We start from the raw sequence: 18104 nt of genomic DNA on the forward strand, positions 1-18104 counted from the left end.
AACAACCAGCGAATCTATATTAACCATTGCGAAAAAATGTTGATATTTTTTCTTATTTGTCGGTATATCAGGTATTTTAGAATTGTCATTTTAAGAGCCTTTTAAAAAATTTCTCGTTATAAATGTATTTTTTGCAATGAAAATAATACTGACGTTGTTGACAGATGAACACGTAGAAAAAAAATCTTCATTATCTTCATTTATTTCCTGAGCTTCTAAATATTAGAGCTATTTTATAATTTATCGAAAGTATTTTACTTTTCACCGATAAGCCCGATAAACAAATTAACAAACATAACAAACGGGCATTGAATTCTTCAGTGGGGTATTTTACTGAATCATGATTTGGAAATAGTATTATATGAATACTTAAATACTTAATAGTATATTTTAATTTTCAAATTTTTCAAACACAATATATAAAATCAACACTTTAAATATAAATTAAGTAAAAGAAACCGATTATCAAAATCAGTTTCTAAATTTTGGAACCGAATTTGATTTGATTTGCTCTTGAATTTAAAGTTTTCATCAAAAATTTTCAATTTAAATTGTATTACAACAAATAAATTACAAACAAAAGTGATTAATCTTTGTTCACCTCCACATAATTACCAATTTTTTAAATAATTTTGAATTATGAAGAAAATAATGAAATGAAGGGTTAATTCTGAATGTTAATACTCTTCTTTAGTTAACAGTCTCAATCATTTGCAATTGAAATAGCCAAGCCTTCAGATTAAGAATATCAAACCTTAAGCTAAATTTTAAATTAAAATTTCAATATTATTGTGTAGATGAGCTGAAAGCAGTATCGGTGACATAATTGCTGTAGATCTATAGAAATCCAGGAGTGTTGGTTAAAAATCGCTAAAAGATCTTCTGACTGTTTTGCATGGTAGAATGCCTTGTTGCCGAAAAAATAGTGGAATACTAAGGGAAAAGTTTTAATTCACAAGGGAAAAATTAAAACCGTGGCAGACTGATTTTGGAAGCTTTTTGCGTCTTAAACTCGATTTTTTTTGTCTATTTTTTCTCTTCTTATTTTCTGGCATTGAGTAATTTTAAAACTTAGCAGTTCAGAGTGAAATCGATGAATGATAATTGATGAAGTAACTAACCTGAACAACAAAAAGTATGGTAAATCTTTTCATTATCCTTTATTTATTCAACGATGCAGGTCAGAGGGAAGAATGCTAAGAAGTTACAAATTCCCGAAAAAAACAATAGGGGAGAATGAGGATACTTGATCCCTGGGGATACTTGATTCCTTAGCTATATCTCGAAACTGGAATGTCTTACAAAGATCAAATGTTCTAGAAAAATGTGCCAAAAAGAGCAAAATAACAATGCTTGTAGTTGAAATTTTTTTAACAAAATAATTGTTTGAGTTATTGAACTTTGTTTGAAAAATTTCACAAAATGTAACTTGAAGATCTTTTTTCATCACTTTAAAATGTTCCTTACATGGGAGAATTATGAAAAAAATATTTGTTCCAATATATCAATCGTTCGAGCGTAAAATGAACTTCATAATGCCATATTTTCAAAGCAATGGAAAACTCTCAACTTTTTTCAGAAAAAGTTTTCTAAAATGTTGATTATGGGTACAATTGATCCCCTAGAATTGGGTACAATTGATCCCCCTTCCAAACGGCATATTCTTCTTCTGAATTGATCGTTATGATTGCTGATTACGAAATCACTAATATTTATCCAAAAACTAATATTTACCAAACAATTGTCTGAAGAAAAGAGCAAAAATAATTAATTTTCTCTTAATTATAAAAAATAGCGCCTTTAAGTATGCAATGTTATTAGCGTTGAGACAAAGTTAAAAAAAATTCTTCTTATGTCTGCTATAAATTGTGAAATGAGAACAAACATGACCAAAATAGTAAATTAACATTCTATCTTGGGGTTTTGTTTGATTTTTGTACAAGGATTAGGGCTTCCTGAATAAAAGATCAAGTCTCCTTCAATAGGGGATCAAGTCTCCCCTAACTTCAGAAAAATCGCAATTTTTTTACTCCCACGAAAATGCTTCTAGTTCATCAACGGATTCAAGTATCGTTCTTATTTTTGGAACATAGAAACTTGAAGTTACAAGCTGTCAGAAAATGTCAAAGACGGCGAGTTGCTAAATTTTTCCAAAAAGATATGGTGAAAATAAGAAAAGAGGATCAAGTATCCCCACTCTCCCCTACAGATTTCGTCTAGATAATCTTCGTATTTTACAAAATGGGGAAAGAAACTTACTCCTATAATTTTTTCTCATGGTAAATTACTCACAGTCTTTATGAAAATTGATCATTAAGTTAATACCTTTTTTTCTAATTTTTTTTTTGATATTTTACACTTTTGCTAAAAGTGCACAAATTTCTCCAATGAGCCTTGTATTTCCAAAATTTAAACCGGAAAAAAGCGCTGATAAAATAATACAAATTTGCATTTAGAGCTCCTAAATAAGTTGAAATAAGTTTCAAATTCTTTGCACTTCGGAAAATGTGAATTTTATTTTCTTGTGTTATAGTTTTGAATGCAGATTTTGCGTTCTAGAGATGAATTTTTGAATCTCTATCTCCAACACCAATTCCTGAAACAGCTGATATAAATACTTTTTTGTTCCTTTTTGGCACTAAAAACTCATAGGAAACGCAAAAGTCATAAAACGTAATCTCTTTCTTCGATTTATTATTGCTGAAATCTCTTGAGAGGTTTTTTTTTTAATTTAAACTCTTCCCGATCAGGAGGAAAAATCAAAATTATATCAAAATGAGATATTTTGATACTCAATTTTTATCAATATGAGTTATAATTCAGTACTCGTAGGATGTTAAAATATTTCAAATCATATAAATAGTCTATACGATTATAGCTTAATTATATCAGTTTTTGATATGCTCAAATCAAGATTATATCTCATTCAGATAGCATAGCTTGATATTGGGCAGAACAAAATCTTACATAATTATAACTCGTCAAGATATGAATGCTTCGAGTAAAATTTCTAGAGGAATTTCAATAACTCACATAGTTTGCTAAAACCATGCTCCATTTATGGTTTCCCAAAAATTGAATTCAATTTTATGAATGGGTTGAATATTAAAATAAGATATGATCATAATATTTTATAACAATTTGAAGCAAATTCTTTATCGTTGAAAGTGAGTTCAATCCTGTTCGAGAAATTCAATCAAAATAAGATATTACCCAGTTTTAGGAAACTTATAGTCGAAAACCTTGAGATCCAAATTTTATCTAAGAAATATATAAATATCTCCTTGAAATAAGTTTTAGTTATTGTTTTGACATGTTCTCCTGATCGGATTACTATGAATATTTTATATTCGATTTTTGTTTGGCAGTACTTGTGTTTTTTTCACAGTCATCCAAAACATGAATGTTTGATGTAATACATTTTAAAAAGAATTAAATAATATCAGATCTAAAATTTAAATTTTTGTTTTTGAATTTCATAATATAGGTTATTAATTTTAAGTTTATAATTCATATTTGAATGGTGGATTAATTGAAGGTGAAAAATTCTCGCGAAAGAGAATCTCAACTGTGATTTAGAATCTGATTTTTTATTTTGCAATTGAAGGCAATAAATGTATGATGAAAGCAGAACAAATATTTCAAGTATTTCAGTGTTATAACCATTTTCACCCCCTGTATGACTTTTCCAAATTTTTCATTTCATTCAAATTCAAAACAAAATCAAGAATTCAGAAACTCTGAATTTGAAGCAAATACTAAAATTTGTTGCGATTTGCTAGTGTTAATTGAGGCCTATGAGGGAAATTAGTGACAATTTAAAAAAAAGTTGTCCCTACATTTTATTAATAGCAAATTCCAAATCAACTCTCAACAACACACTTTCGTTGAGTAACTTATCAACAAAAGTTATTTGGTATAATTCAGTCCAGGAAATCCTAAGTAACAGCTGCTTGAGTTTGGTGAACCGACTTTTTCAATATTGAGCCTTTTAAGTGATAAATTAACTTTTTTGTGGAATAAACACCCCCACGGAGTGGAAAATTTTTAAAATTGGAAAGCACATCTACTAAGAAAAGTTCCAACTTTTTATAGAAATTCGAGCATTTGCGGGTATTTTGTAACGGATTTTTGCCGCTTGGGGGGGGGGGGGGTGATCACCCTGATCACCCCCCCCCCCCATAGGACCGCGCCTGTCTTCTACACTTACCCCCAGTCCACTGAAGGCCGGAATGAACGAAACTCCATCGGAGTCCGACACCGAAAGGGCCATCGCCGAACTGTCCTGAGGATTGCTGAACAGCCCTATACTGATCGCCCACTCAATGATCGAACCATTATCACTGGAGGCACCCTCCATCAGATAAACCAACTCTTCTTCGGCAGTGCTTCTGCTACTGACTCCACCAATCATTTTGTACCCCACCAAGGGGTACAATCCATGAACCGACGCCAAACAGGTCGCCCCGGTGTTCACGTTCAGGAACGATCCCGTTCCCATGGTGATCTTAACTTCGCCCTTCTCGAAGCAGCAGTTGCCCCACAGCGAGGCTGATTGATCTGCAATCTGATTGACTGTGGATTAGAATTTTTCTGTGTTTGTTTGATGTTATGGAGAACTTTACCGAACATCCTATTTTAATCGCACTACCAAAAAGTGATTCGTCAACGTATCCAAAATCGTAGGCATTGTCAACAACCTTCGGCAACAGTTCCTTCTGCAAATGAAAATGCTATTGAATATTGACCTCTGCATAGAACTTATCTAACAAACCTTAATTGAAAATAGATTCAAAGCCCAGCCGGCCCACTCTTGCCCAAATGGGTCGTACAGACCTGTCGAGGTGCAGTTCGTGACGTCACTGATATGTTCCACAACTCTAGTCGGATCAAGACCCTGCCTTAATCGATAAAGCAGCCAGGAGTCGATCGCCCCGTACAAAACAACGCCATCGTTTACATCTCGCTGCAGTTCGGAGTTGTTCTGAAGCACCCAGGCCAACCGCATCGAAACCTGGGGGTTCATGAGCTTGATCACCGAGCCGGCCTGAAACCTCTTGTTCCGGGTGATAAAGTGCAGAACGCTAGCGCCCAATTTGAGCATCCGCAACCGGAAGCTGCCGTTCCATTGCCGCACCAGCTGATCCGCCCTCAGGTCTTTCCAGGTTATGAAGTTGTGATAAACTTTCCCCGTGAGGCGGTTCCAACAGGTGAAGGTGTTCCTTTGGGTGGAAATTCCGAGGCAAGCGATCTGACTGGCGGTTAGTTTGGCGTCTGGAAAGAAATTTGGAAAACGAATCTGAAAACTGAATCTGAAATCTGAATCTGAAATCTGAATCTTAAATCTGAATCTGAAATCTGAATCTGAAATCTGAATCTGAAATCTGAATCTGAAATCTGAATCTGAAATCTGAATCTGAAATCTGAATCTGAAATCTGAATCTGAAATCTGAATCTGAAATCTGAATCTGAAATCTGAATCTGAAATCTGAATCTGAAATCTGAATCTGAAATCTGAATCTGAAATCTGAATCTGAAATCTGAATCTGAAATCTGAATCTGAAATCTGAATCTGAAATCTGAATCTGAAATCTGAATCTGAAATCTGAATCTGAAATCTGAATCTGAAATCTGAATCTGAAATCTGAATCTGAAATCTGAATCTGAATCTGAAATCTGAATCTGAAATCTGAATCTGAAATCTCAATCTAAAATCTGAATCTGAAATCTGAATCTTAAATCTGAATCTGAAATCTGAATCTGAAATCTGAATCTAAAATCTGAATCTGAAATCTGAATCTGAAATCTGAAATCTGAATTTAAATCTGAAATCTGAATCTGAAATCTGAATCTGAATTTGAAATCTGAAATCTGAAATCTGAATCTGAAATCTGAATCTGAAATCTGAATCTGAAATCTGAATCTGAAATCTGAATCTGAAATCTGAATCTGAAATCTGAATCTGAAATCTGAATCTGAAATCTGAATCTGAAATCTGAATCTGAAATCTGAATCTGAAATCTGAATCTGAAATCTGAATCTGAAATCTGAATCTGAAATCTGAATCTGAAATCTGAATCTGAAATCTGAATCTGAAATCTGAATCTGAAATCTGAATCTGAAATCTGAATCTGAAATCTGAATCTGAAATCTGAATCTGAAATCTGAATCTGAAATCTGAATCTGAAATCTGAATCTGAAATCTGAATCTGAATCTGAAATCTGAATCTGAAATCTGAATCTGAAATCTGAATCTAAAATCTGAATCTGAAATCTGAATCTTAAATCTGAATCTGAAATCTGAATCTGAAATCTGAATCTAAAATCTGAATCTGAAATCTGAATCTGAAATCTGAAATCTGAATCTGAAATCTGAAATCTGAATCTGAAATCTGAATCTCAATCTGAAATCTGAATCTGAAATCTGAATCTGAAATCTGAATCTGAAATCTGAATCTGAAATCTGAATCTGAAATCTGAATCTGAAATCTGAATCTGAAATCTGAATCTGAAATCTGAATCTGAAATCTGAATCTGAAATCTGAATCTGAAATCTGAATCTGAAATCTGAATCTGAAATCTGAATCTGAAATCTGAATCTGAAATCTGAATTTGAAATCTGAATCTGAATCTGAAATCTGAATCTGAATCTGAAATCTGAATCTGAAATCTGAATCTGAAATCTGAATCTGAAATCTGAATCTGAAATCTGAATCTGAAATCTGAATCTGAAATCTTAATCTGAAATCTGAAAATTTGAAAAATTTGAAATCTGAAATCTGGATCTGAAATCTGGATCTGAAATCTGAAATCTGAATCTGAAATCTGAATCTGAAATCTGAATCTGAAATCTGAATCTGAATCTGAAATCTGAATCTGAAATCTGAATCTGAAATCTGAATCTGAAATCTGAAACTGAAATCTGAATCTGAAATCTGAATCTGAATCTGAAATCTGAATCTGAAATCTGAATCTGAAATCTGAATCTGAAATCTGAATCTAAAATCTGAATCTGAAATCTGAATCTGAAATCTGAATCTGAAATCTGAATCTGAAATCTGGATTTGAAATCTGAAATCTGGATCTGAAATCTGGATCTGTAATCTGAATCTGAAATCTGAACCTTAAATCTGAATCTGAAATCTGAAATCTGATATCGGAATCTGAAATCTGAATCTGAAATCTGAATCTGAAATCTGAATCTGAAATCTGAATTTGAAATCTGAATCTGAAATCTGAATCTGAATCTGAAATCGGAATCTGAATCTGAAATCTGAACCTGAAATCTTATTCTTTAATCTGAATCTGAAATCATGAATCTTTATACGAAATCCTCTTAGAAATTTTAAATTTGAAGTACGTATCTGAATTTTAGATTTTCATATTTTCTTCCTCTGAGAAATCTTAAACTAGAAGCGGCCATTTCAGTGCTACGACACCCTGAGATAAGCTAATTCTGCGTCCGAAAATCGAAGCTTATCACTAAACTCAAACCCAAACAAAATGCAACAAAACGTTAGCTTTGATCTTACCAGCGATAGCGTTCCGGATGGTGTTGAGCACGCTGTCCCAAAGTTTGGCCGGAATGATTTCGACTTGTCCTGGAGCAGGGTACACTAGCTCGACCTGTGTTGAGTAAAACGAAAGTTCAAAATTAGGGTGATTTAAATTTCGAATTCAAATCCAATTCTCACCTGGTCATACGCCGTCCCGACGACTTCGAGCTTGGCGATATCGCGATTGACCGCGTAGATAAAGCATCTTATCGTCGTGGTGCCAATGTCCAGCGATGCGATATAGTTCTCTCCTGGCGAGTCCATCGGTTTCGAGAATTACGGGCAGTCAGTGGTGATAAAAAAAATTGAAATCCAGAATGAGACCACTTTATCAATTAAGGGGGATCAACGTTTTGTCGGAATTCCTCAAAAGGGTTAAACAATCTGAACTGAGTGAGTTGTGGCGGCACTTAAGTTGAAATCCATAACATAGGCGGACGACACTTGTGGAAATTTTCGTTTCAAGTGCAGGCGCCTACAGGCCTCCGATAATTGAGTGGGGGATCGCAAGTTGAATGAATCAATGAAAGCGATACACTTAAGATTTGTCGTAACTGCAGCAGAAAGAAAACAAATCGTTCAGAAGGCGCGTTTTGAATTCCGCGGATGATTCACCGAACAGACCGAATCGAATCGCTTGAGCAGAGCGCGAACTGCTCATCGAGAACGACGTAACCCAACTGGCGTCGAATCACTGAAGCTGATCAAATTTTGAGGGAGTTGGCCTGAAGGCCGGCGCCCTCCCTGATATGCTGATGTGACGCCAGGTCTCCCGCAAGGCATGTGTTCAAGAATGGGTTTGTTTGCTGTTTTGTTTTTGTGGTGTCGCGTGCGATTCAATCTGCGACTATACCTAATGTTAAAAACGATCATTAAGCGCTGTTTTGCAATGTTGGCAATCGGATGACACGCGAGCGAGCAGTGAAATTCGAGCCTCCTCGCTCGCTCGTTCTCTCTCTGAACGCTTGAAATTTCCATTGATAACGACATTATTTATTCGAAACGTACTCCCCTGGACACTGCTGTAGGAATTGAATGTTAATTTCGTTGATTTGACCAAAAAATTATGGGTTTAGCTGACGCACCTCTTTGAATCAAGCTTATTGGACATTTCAACGACGAAACTCCAATCATTTCCGCAGTTAAGTTTTAATTTTAATTCAATGTTTGCACTGGTTTGTGCTTTCATACAAACATGTGAAATTCGACCCATTTACAAATTGACCTGTGCAAAATGTAAGCGTTGCTACACTGTAAATTTTTGCCTCGATTTCCAGCAAAAAAAATTGCTGGAAACGTTCAGCAATCCAAATTTTTGCTGGAAACCAGCAATCGGTTTTCGAATTGCTGGATTTTTCAGCATTCGGTTATGTGCTTGTCATTTTTGCTGAAAAATCAGCAATCGGTTTTCAAATTGCTGGACTTTCCAGCAATTGATCTAGTTTGCTGGAAAATCAGCAATCGAGTTGTCAATTTGGAGTTTGTTTTTGTTTCGTACGCTGAAGTAAGGTGAGATTCTATTTTACGAATTTAGGTTAAATTAATATAATTATTTTATTTTCCTCTATATTCTAGCAACCAGGCATCAAGTCAAGGGTAAGTTTTTATTGTACAGGTAGATATTCGATAGAAGATACTAATCAAATCTATTTTTACAGGTGGCGGATGACCAACATTTTGGCACAAAGCGGCCACCCCAGAGCCGGTGTTAGAAAGTTGTGAAAAAAAAAAGTTTTTTTTGGTAAATAAATTAATCCCTTATTGAAAATGGGAGAAAATAATTGTTTTTATTGCTTATTATATGCACAGCCAATATTAAACTTTAATTTTGAATTGAAATATAAATTTCATACTAAATACTCCCGGTTGTATTGAAAGAAATAGCTGCCCAGACAACCAGAAGTCGTATTTTCTTTTACAGATTACATCGTATAGAATGTTATTTATACTCATTTTCGTATATCTGCACCTACAATGTGCGGTCCATGCATATTCTTTATCGTATTTAAAAGCATTGCATGATTTTATTAAGACAAGAAGTATTTATGTACATATGAACTCGACCTTTGTGTACGACAATTCACAAAAAATCCGTGAAACGACCGATATACGGTGATCAGCCGTGATTGAGAGATTTTGTCGTGCTATGCATAAAATAATTCGAAATAAAAAACGTATATAACTGTATTGATTCGCAATAATGTGCATGCAATCGTATACCTTCGCAAATTAATTCCCATGTCTGATTTTCGTGAAACGTATTTGCTGGCAATCGTAAAAGAATACAAAAAAGTTCAATAAAATCGTTTGTGATAATGGGACATCGATGATTGGAATCGTATTAAAGGAGGCTTCAAAATGTTGGTCTATTTTTAGATCATCGATGACGTGTTCTACGATTTAAAAGATTGAAGTTATAGAAATATACGATTTGCTTTTGGTTTAATGCCTTTGAAGCAAATCCCCTTGAATTTATATATTCCAGATAGCGTCGAGGAACCATCATGAGCTGCTGATCGAATCGTCAGAGGATCAAGCCCAGGCGCTAACAATAAATTCATGAACGTGGAAAAAAAAATCAGCAATCAGGCAAATAATAAATGTGTACGATATAAACTTGAATTTGACAGCAAAAAACACATTTCTTTGAAATAATCTTATTTTAATTTTTTTTTGGGGATGAATAAACCAATTGGTTTAAAATCCCAAAAAAAAATTTTTTTTTTTCAAATGACGGAAAATGAGAGCCCTGCACTCAAGTCGCAAAAGACGACCAAATAAGTCGTCAAACTTTCCATATTGTTACGAAAAATGTCGTATATTACAACCTCAATCATCTATATGATGATGTAAATTGTCATAGTATATTCCAAAAAGAATCAGGGTAGTCGTAAATGATGCGCATGGCAAGTCGTGCAAATCGTAATTTAATACAATCCAAATCAAGAATATGTTTGCTAATGTACCTATATGGCCTCCAAAATGATACGTATATACTGGTTTTGCTACATTATATACGATACGTTTACACGTATATTTGCACGTATAATTGCGTTGCAAATTCGAAATACCCACCAAATGGTTGTCTGGGTGGTTTCCAGCAATCTGGATTGCTGATTTTCCAGCAATTTGAATTGCTGGAAACCAGCATTAACGTTTGCTGTTTTTTCCAGCAATTGAAATTGCTGGAAATTTTGCTGGAAAGTCAGCGGGACAAAAACCAGCAAAATTTTGCTGGTTTCCAGCAAAAAAAAAATTTGCTGTGTAGTCAGTCGAAGGAGGCCGCGGTGATCTTGTTGTAATTGTAAATTAAATAAATGTTGCAGTGTTGTTTGTGGGGGTTAAGGGGCTCTCCTTGGTGAAGCAGTCCACCAAGCCATGCTAACCTAGCGAACGACCGGGCGAAAGATGGTCGTTCAACAACCCACCACCAGAGCGCAGTTCAGAGATGTGAGCCGTAGTTTTCAAGCGAAGAGGCGAAGCGTGCGATAGGGCGAAACGAAAACGAGCGCGGGACGGGGGCAATGAACGCGAATGGGGTCAGAGCCGGTCAAAATGGAAATGACCATTCCCTCTGGAAATAGTTCGCGAACGCACAAAACCGATCCTAAAAGTAACTGAAGGATCATAAAATTCTTCGTAAAATTTTAATTGTGGTGATTTGTGTAATCAGATTTCTAAAGGAACAGGAATCACCACCAGCAGAAGATTCATAAAAGGAAAGGCCAATCTTGAGTCGTTTCCTATTGGAACTCCAGGTAACCCCACGCCATTTTGCCCCTGCCCAAAAATATCCTTCTAATATAACCCTGAATATTATCAGGACCCCGCTGTTTCGGTTTGATTTTGAATCAACCAAACCCCGAGAGCGCCACCGCGCTCTAGAACTTCAGCCGACCACCACATCCGTCGGTGTGGTTCATTCCGGTACCTGGTTCAGCACCCAAGGTGGGGCCAGGTACGGCATCACCACGCGCTTTACTCACCGTAGAAGGTCCAAGCGCGCCGCCCGACAAAATCGACCGACCACCGTCGGTGTTACTTTCCCGGTACCTGTCTCAGCACCCAAGGTGGGGTCAGGTACTCCGCAATCACGCCGTTTCGCTCAGCTACGACGAACCAGCAGTGCCCGGTTCAGCACCCAAGGTGGGGCCGGGTACAACAACACTACCCGCAAGAGCCAGCCAGCTTCTAAGCGGACCTCATCAAACCCGAGCTCGACGACAAGGAGGAACGGAATACTTACCAGGTCAGATAATTAGGTTAAGAAAGTGGTGGGTTAGCCAATTACTGCGAATCTGTGAAATTAAACCGTACCTAGACTTTATCCGAGGAGTTTTTCTTAGCTCTCCCGAACTTCCCTGCAACTTGGTTTTATGTAAGCTTGCCGACCCTAGGGATTATTAGGGGTTCACCGCAAATCTACCGATTGGCTAACAGCCAGTCTTACAAAAATTTCAGCTCAATCGGACTTGATTAAGAGCTGCTTCTAAGTGCTCAAAGTTTCGGTATTTTGACACTAAAAACAATCTAGGGAGACTAAAAGGAATCGGGAAGATCGAATCATCAATTTTGATGCCAAATTATTGAATTGTTGTTATTTTGAAAAAAAAAAAAAAAATTCCGAAAATAGTCGTTTTGGTACAAGGCCGTTTATCGAAAAACCGGTAGATTTCTATGGAATGTTTAAGAATTGGCAATTAAAAAAAATCTCCAATCGCTCCGAACCTCATGTAAGTAGTTTTTACGGCACCTTAGACTTGATCTTTCACATAGAAAATTGAAACAAAAATTTCAATGGAAAAGAACATCTTATTTGGAACAAAAACGAGAATATTTTAAAATTTCAAAATTGACAATTCATTCAAAAAAAAAAAAAAATTAAACAAAAAAAGGTTAACTAGAATAATGAAAATGACAAAAATGAAAAAAAAAATACAAAAATAACAAATATTACCAAAACTACAAAAAGACAAATATGAAAAAATTACAAAAATTACAAAATGTAAGTGTAATTTTTTTTCCATCAATTTTGTCATTTTTGTAATTTTTGTATTTTTACTGTCATTTTTTTCATTTTTTCTTATTTTTGCTATTAATGCTATTTTATTAATTTTTATTTTAATGTCGTTTTTGTCATTTTTACTGTATTTATCATTTTATTCACGGAGAAAAAAGGCGACAGTTGTTCCAATTATTTCAGCTTGTTATACCAATAATCGAAATGCAGTTGATTTTTTCGCATTCAACTACTTTTATAATAGATTCAACTACAACCTTCTAATTGTCCTTACGCAATCAACTATCAATATAATGCATTCAACTGTATGATTTATTTTATGCATTCAACTATAAATACAATAGATTCAACTACAAACTGCTGATTGACCTTATGCAATCAACTATGAATATAATAGATTCAGTTGTAATTGTATAATTGATTCAACTGTAGATATGATAGATTCAATTACAATTGTATGATTGATTATAGGCATTCTACTATAAATATAATAGATTCAACTGTAGTGGTACAATGGATTCAACTGTAAATATGATAGATAAGTGGTATTATTGATTCAATTGTAAATATGATAGATTCAACTACAAATGTATGATTGATTCTAGGTATTGAACCATAAATATAGTACATAAAACTATATTGTTATGATAGATTCTGTGTTACTTGAATACTACACTGTTCATCAGCAAAAACAAAAAAAAAAGTTAGTGTGGGACCTGTGTTCCCTGTAGCGTTCGTATCGCTGTTTTTTGGGCTTAGCCGATAGTTGCTGACATCGGTGACAAAACACAAGCGCTCTCCGGTGATGGGGAAAAATTTTCCTCTACCAGTTCGTGGCAGCGGTCGTGTAGAAGGCCGACAGTCCCTGGAATTGGGAAAAGTACACCTACTCTGGCTGCCCGGGAAATCGACGTGGGTCTCGACGTTCTTTTACACGATCCTGACAGGATCTCACAGGAAACTAGCATTATGGTAAGTCAGCGTATGATAGATTTATGTCATGATATTGAGTAAATTTTCCCCCCACAAGGTCAATCTTCACCGGGTGCATAAGCACGGAAGTCTTCTGGGATCGATTAGTTAAGACGCACAATTTCCTGGGCAACCATGCAGATCCAAAAAGAAAAACAGCGAAGGAACCAGGACGTGGATATCGGGGTTTCCGGTCAGGTTTTCTAGCATCATGGCGGCTAAAACGAACTAAATGCAAAATGCTGGAATAATAAATTAAAAGAAAATAAAACGTAGCCATAAAATTATTCCGAAAAAGTGCTTCATATATGATAACTTCCAATATGAACAGAAATTAAATGTACAATATTTATAGTTGACCTCAGTGAATCAATCATAGAAATAAAATTAAATCTATCATATTTATAATTAAATCAATCATATTATTAAGATTGAACCTATCATATTTGTAATTAAATCAATTATATTATTATAGTTGAATCAATTATATTTATAAATAAATCAATCATATAATTATAATTGATTCTACTATAATTATTGTTGAATGTATAACATCAATCGTGCATTATAATTGAACCTATTATATTTATAGTTGAATGTTAGTTATATACATTGTTGACTGTACGAAATCAATCAGATTGTCTATTATATGTATTGTTGAAATTTTAATAATTGTAGTTAGCCGAGAAGCAATCAGATATATGATTGAATAGAAGTGGATTATTGTTGGAAATACTATACTTTTTTCTTCGTGTTTATTGTCATTTTTGCCATTTTAAGCTTTTCTGTCATTTTTGCCTTAGTTGCCCCTTTGAAATTTTTGTTATATTTGACATTTTTGCCATTTTTATACTATTGTCGTTTTGTAATTCTTCTCGTTTTTGATAATTTTGTTAGAATTATCATTTTGCGTTTCTGACATTTTTGTCATCTTTATCGGTTTTATCATTTTTGTCAATACTGTTATTTTGGAATTAAATTTTTGTCGTTTTTATTAATTTAGTCTTTTTTTTTTGTCATGTTTAATTTTTGCCCTTCTTTGTCATTTTTGTCAATTTTGTCATGTAAGACATCATTGTCATATTTGCCTTTTTTGTCATTTTAGGCTGTTTTGTCATTTTTGCTTTTTTTTAAATATTTTTGATGTTTTTTCTTCATTTTTGACATATTTGTCGTTTCCGTCATATTTTGATATACATACCCCGTTCGTTTTTGGCAACATTCGATTTTAACAACATCCGATTTTGGCACATGTGCCAAAATTGAACGGTTTTTAAAAAGAACATTATTTTTGCCTTTCTTTCAGAAAGGTATAGTTATCGGTCGATTTGGGAGATCCTTAATTTTGGGTCTTAGATATACCTTTATAGGTACCTATCGAATCAGCTCGACGAGTTCAGACGATGTCAGTGTATTTGTGTGTGCTGGTGTGATTTTTTGTAAACATTGTCCACACGTTTTTGCGAAACTGGGAAGTACAATAAAAATGATTTTCGTCTTAAAAAATTTGATTTTTTTCCCTCTTCAATGTATAAAAGAAAGAAAAAAAAACAAAATAGTTTGAAAAAAAAATTTTCATAGTAATTATCATCAAATCATCACTCCAAAAAACGTGTCAATTTGGCTTGCTAGCCACAACCAGCAATCACTAAAATGAAAATTATCGTGTATATGACGTCATATACACGATGGGCGCGTTCGCTACACGCTATTCGCTACACGATGGGCGCACTCCACTCCCACTCATAATGTCTTCATGACGACAAAACGAGCGGTAGAATGGGAGTAAGAACTCTTATACCTTAACAATTTTTTACTTTTTTACCAGCTCAGTGTTAACCGAACCGGTCGCAAAAATTTTGAAGCCGAAGCTTCAAAACCGTATTGTGATAATATGGAGTTTCATAAAGGGGTACAACCCCGAATTGCCATATCAAACCGATGGGTGTAGGGTTCAACACCGCATTTTTCTGCAGCGATGGCTGGCTTCGGTACGTCGAAGCAAGCGTGAATCTGTTAGATAATTTTGTAGTAAGTTTGAAAAAGGGCGAACGCACCAAATGTAAACAAACATAGCGTAACATTTCATAAGGGCGAAACTATCAGTTAGCTCGAAAAAAAAACGCTTTTGAAACTTCGGAACATCTAATCAAATCCTATTTCAAAAATCGACGCTATCTATTGGCCCTACCCGGATAAAAAAATCCCATTTTAAATAGGCGTAATTTCGCGTTCAAAAGAAAATGCATCAACAAAAAGTTTCACCCAATTTAATTTTATCAACTGTTTTAAAGTTTAAAGTGATTTTTTGTACAGACGTGTTAATTTCAAAATGTTGAATTCCCTGGACTTTAAAGTATTTCTGATTTTAAACTTAACTAAAAAAAAATCGGGTCCAATAGTGAGTTTCAGAACTCAGATTAAAATCCACAAATTCAGATGCAATCCAGCGCTAGACGATTTTTAAAACAAATTTACAAAACCGACATAATGGACAAAAATGTCAAAATAGTCAATTACTACAAAAATGACAATTGTTTAAATTTTCTTAAATTACAAAGTGTATCAAATTTACATAATTGATAAAATTGATAAAAATTACAAAATAGACAACATTCACAAACTTTAATCAAGTTTTAACAAGCCTGACATATTTCGCAAATATGGGAAAAATTGACCAAAATTGACCAATTTTGAATGGATTGACATAAATTATAACATTTACAAAATTGACAAAACTAGATAGATAAAATGAATATAAATCATAAAACTGAAAAAGTTTTCAAAATATGCAAAATTGACAGAATCAATATAGAAAAAAATTAAACAAATTTACCAAACTGACATAATTTACAAACATTTCAAAATAGTCTATAATTACAAAAATGACATGTTTGTTAAAAATCATCAAAAATTACAAATTGGACCAAACTTGCATAGTTGACAAAATTGAAAAAAAAAATGACAACATTCACAAACTTGATAACCTGACAAATTTTGCAAATATGGCAAAAAATGTGCCCTTTTCAAAAATCGACCTTACGTTGCGAATCATTCGTTGGCATACCCAGAATCCCATTATTTTCTTCCAATAAGATTCTATATTCCCTACCCAGAATGAGAGCAGCAGTGGTATAATTTTTTTCAAAAGGGCGTGCGGCCAAATGTTAACAATCAAATTGTCAGCTGAGTGAAAAAGTACCGTTTGAAGACTTACATTTTAAACCTAATTACTTTCAACGCGATTTTCTCGAAACAGCTTTCGTCCTTTCCAAAAATGAATCAACATAGAAATCAAAGTTTTTAGCATACCTATCAGGGGCATTCTTTCTTGTATACTAGTAAGAATGCCCCTGAAAGGTATGCTAAAATAATTTATACCACTGCTGCTCTCATGCTGGTTAGGGAAAATAGAATCTTATTGGAAATAAAATAATGTGATACTATATAGGATCAACTGATCTAGCAGTAGCATGTATATTGACAAGTTAAAGTCAAAAATCAAAAATAAATATTTTAAATATTGTCGAGTATAAGTTTTTGCATCATTCAATTTCACTTGCCGTTCTAAATGTTCTAAATGTTGACAAAACTACCCAAGTGGACAAAATGGACAAAATTTACAAAATTTTCAAAATTTACAAAATTTACAAAATTTACAAAAGTTACTAAGTTTACAAAATTTACAAAATTTACAAAATTTACAAAATTTACAAAATTTACAAAATTAACAAAATTTATAAAATTGACAAAATTCACAAAACTAATAGAATTGACAAAATTGACAAAAATGATAAAATAGACATAATTGAAAATATTGACATTTCAAAGTTGTCAAAATGTTTAATATCTATTGTTAAATCGATAGATAATTGTAATCTACATTGAAGCATCGTATTTTAGTTTAGCAGTTGAAAATTTATTTAATTTTTTTTTCATTTATTCGCTTCCTTTTCTTGAGAGGTTGAATTATTTGAAACACATGGTTAGGAATCTTTTTTTAAAAATTATACCCTTCATTTTTAGATCTCTTCTATTTTATAAATATAAGATCATAATGTCATAGAAACGGGATCATACAAGATATCCCAGAATTCAATCATTCAAAATTTTTAAATTAGTTTACAATTATGTTATTATTTATGTGAAAATTATAATTATTTCAAAATACCTTCATCATTTAAAAAAATTAGAATCCTAATTTCTTAAATTCATTTAGGATTTACTACGTTCGAAATACTTTAATCATTACTCAGAATTTATAAATCGATCATTTTATTATTTTGTGTCATGTGTATCCAAATATAATTTTTATACTGTAAGAAAGGCTACAATCCACTGTTAAGTGTATTAAATCGGGTTTTTATTTTTTGCCATAACAGTACCAATATAATTTAGACAAGCATCCCAAATATGTTTTACGTTCTTTAAATAGGTACAACACAAAAAAAAAATTATAAACCCGATTTAATACACTTAACAGTGGATTGTAGCCTTTCTTACAGTATAAAAATTATATTTGGATACACATGACACAAAATAATAAAATGATCGAT

The 18104-nt window shown here is 33.6% G+C and overlaps 1 protein-coding gene across 1 annotated transcript in view; it reads right to left on the reverse strand.

The window, feature by feature from the left end:
- LOC129755005 (putative glycerol kinase 5) overlaps positions 1–18104 on the reverse strand; it is a 36642-nt gene that overhangs the window by 8770 nt on the left and 9768 nt on the right. Inside the window, exons 3-7 of the mRNA XM_055751301.1 lie at positions 7695–7807; positions 7533–7626; positions 4775–5274; positions 4626–4718; positions 4211–4567 (exon numbers count right to left, since the gene is read on the reverse strand). Coding sequence (XP_055607276.1) covers positions 4211–4567; positions 4626–4718; positions 4775–5274; positions 7533–7626; positions 7695–7807 — 1157 coding nt within the window. The remainder of the gene's footprint in view (positions 1–4210; positions 4568–4625; positions 4719–4774; positions 5275–7532; positions 7627–7694; positions 7808–18104) is intronic.

The sequence above is a fragment of the Uranotaenia lowii genome, chromosome 3 (assembly GCF_029784155.1).
Source record: "Uranotaenia lowii strain MFRU-FL chromosome 3, ASM2978415v1, whole genome shotgun sequence".
In the NCBI taxonomy this organism is placed as follows: Eukaryota; Metazoa; Arthropoda; class Insecta; order Diptera; family Culicidae; genus Uranotaenia; species Uranotaenia lowii.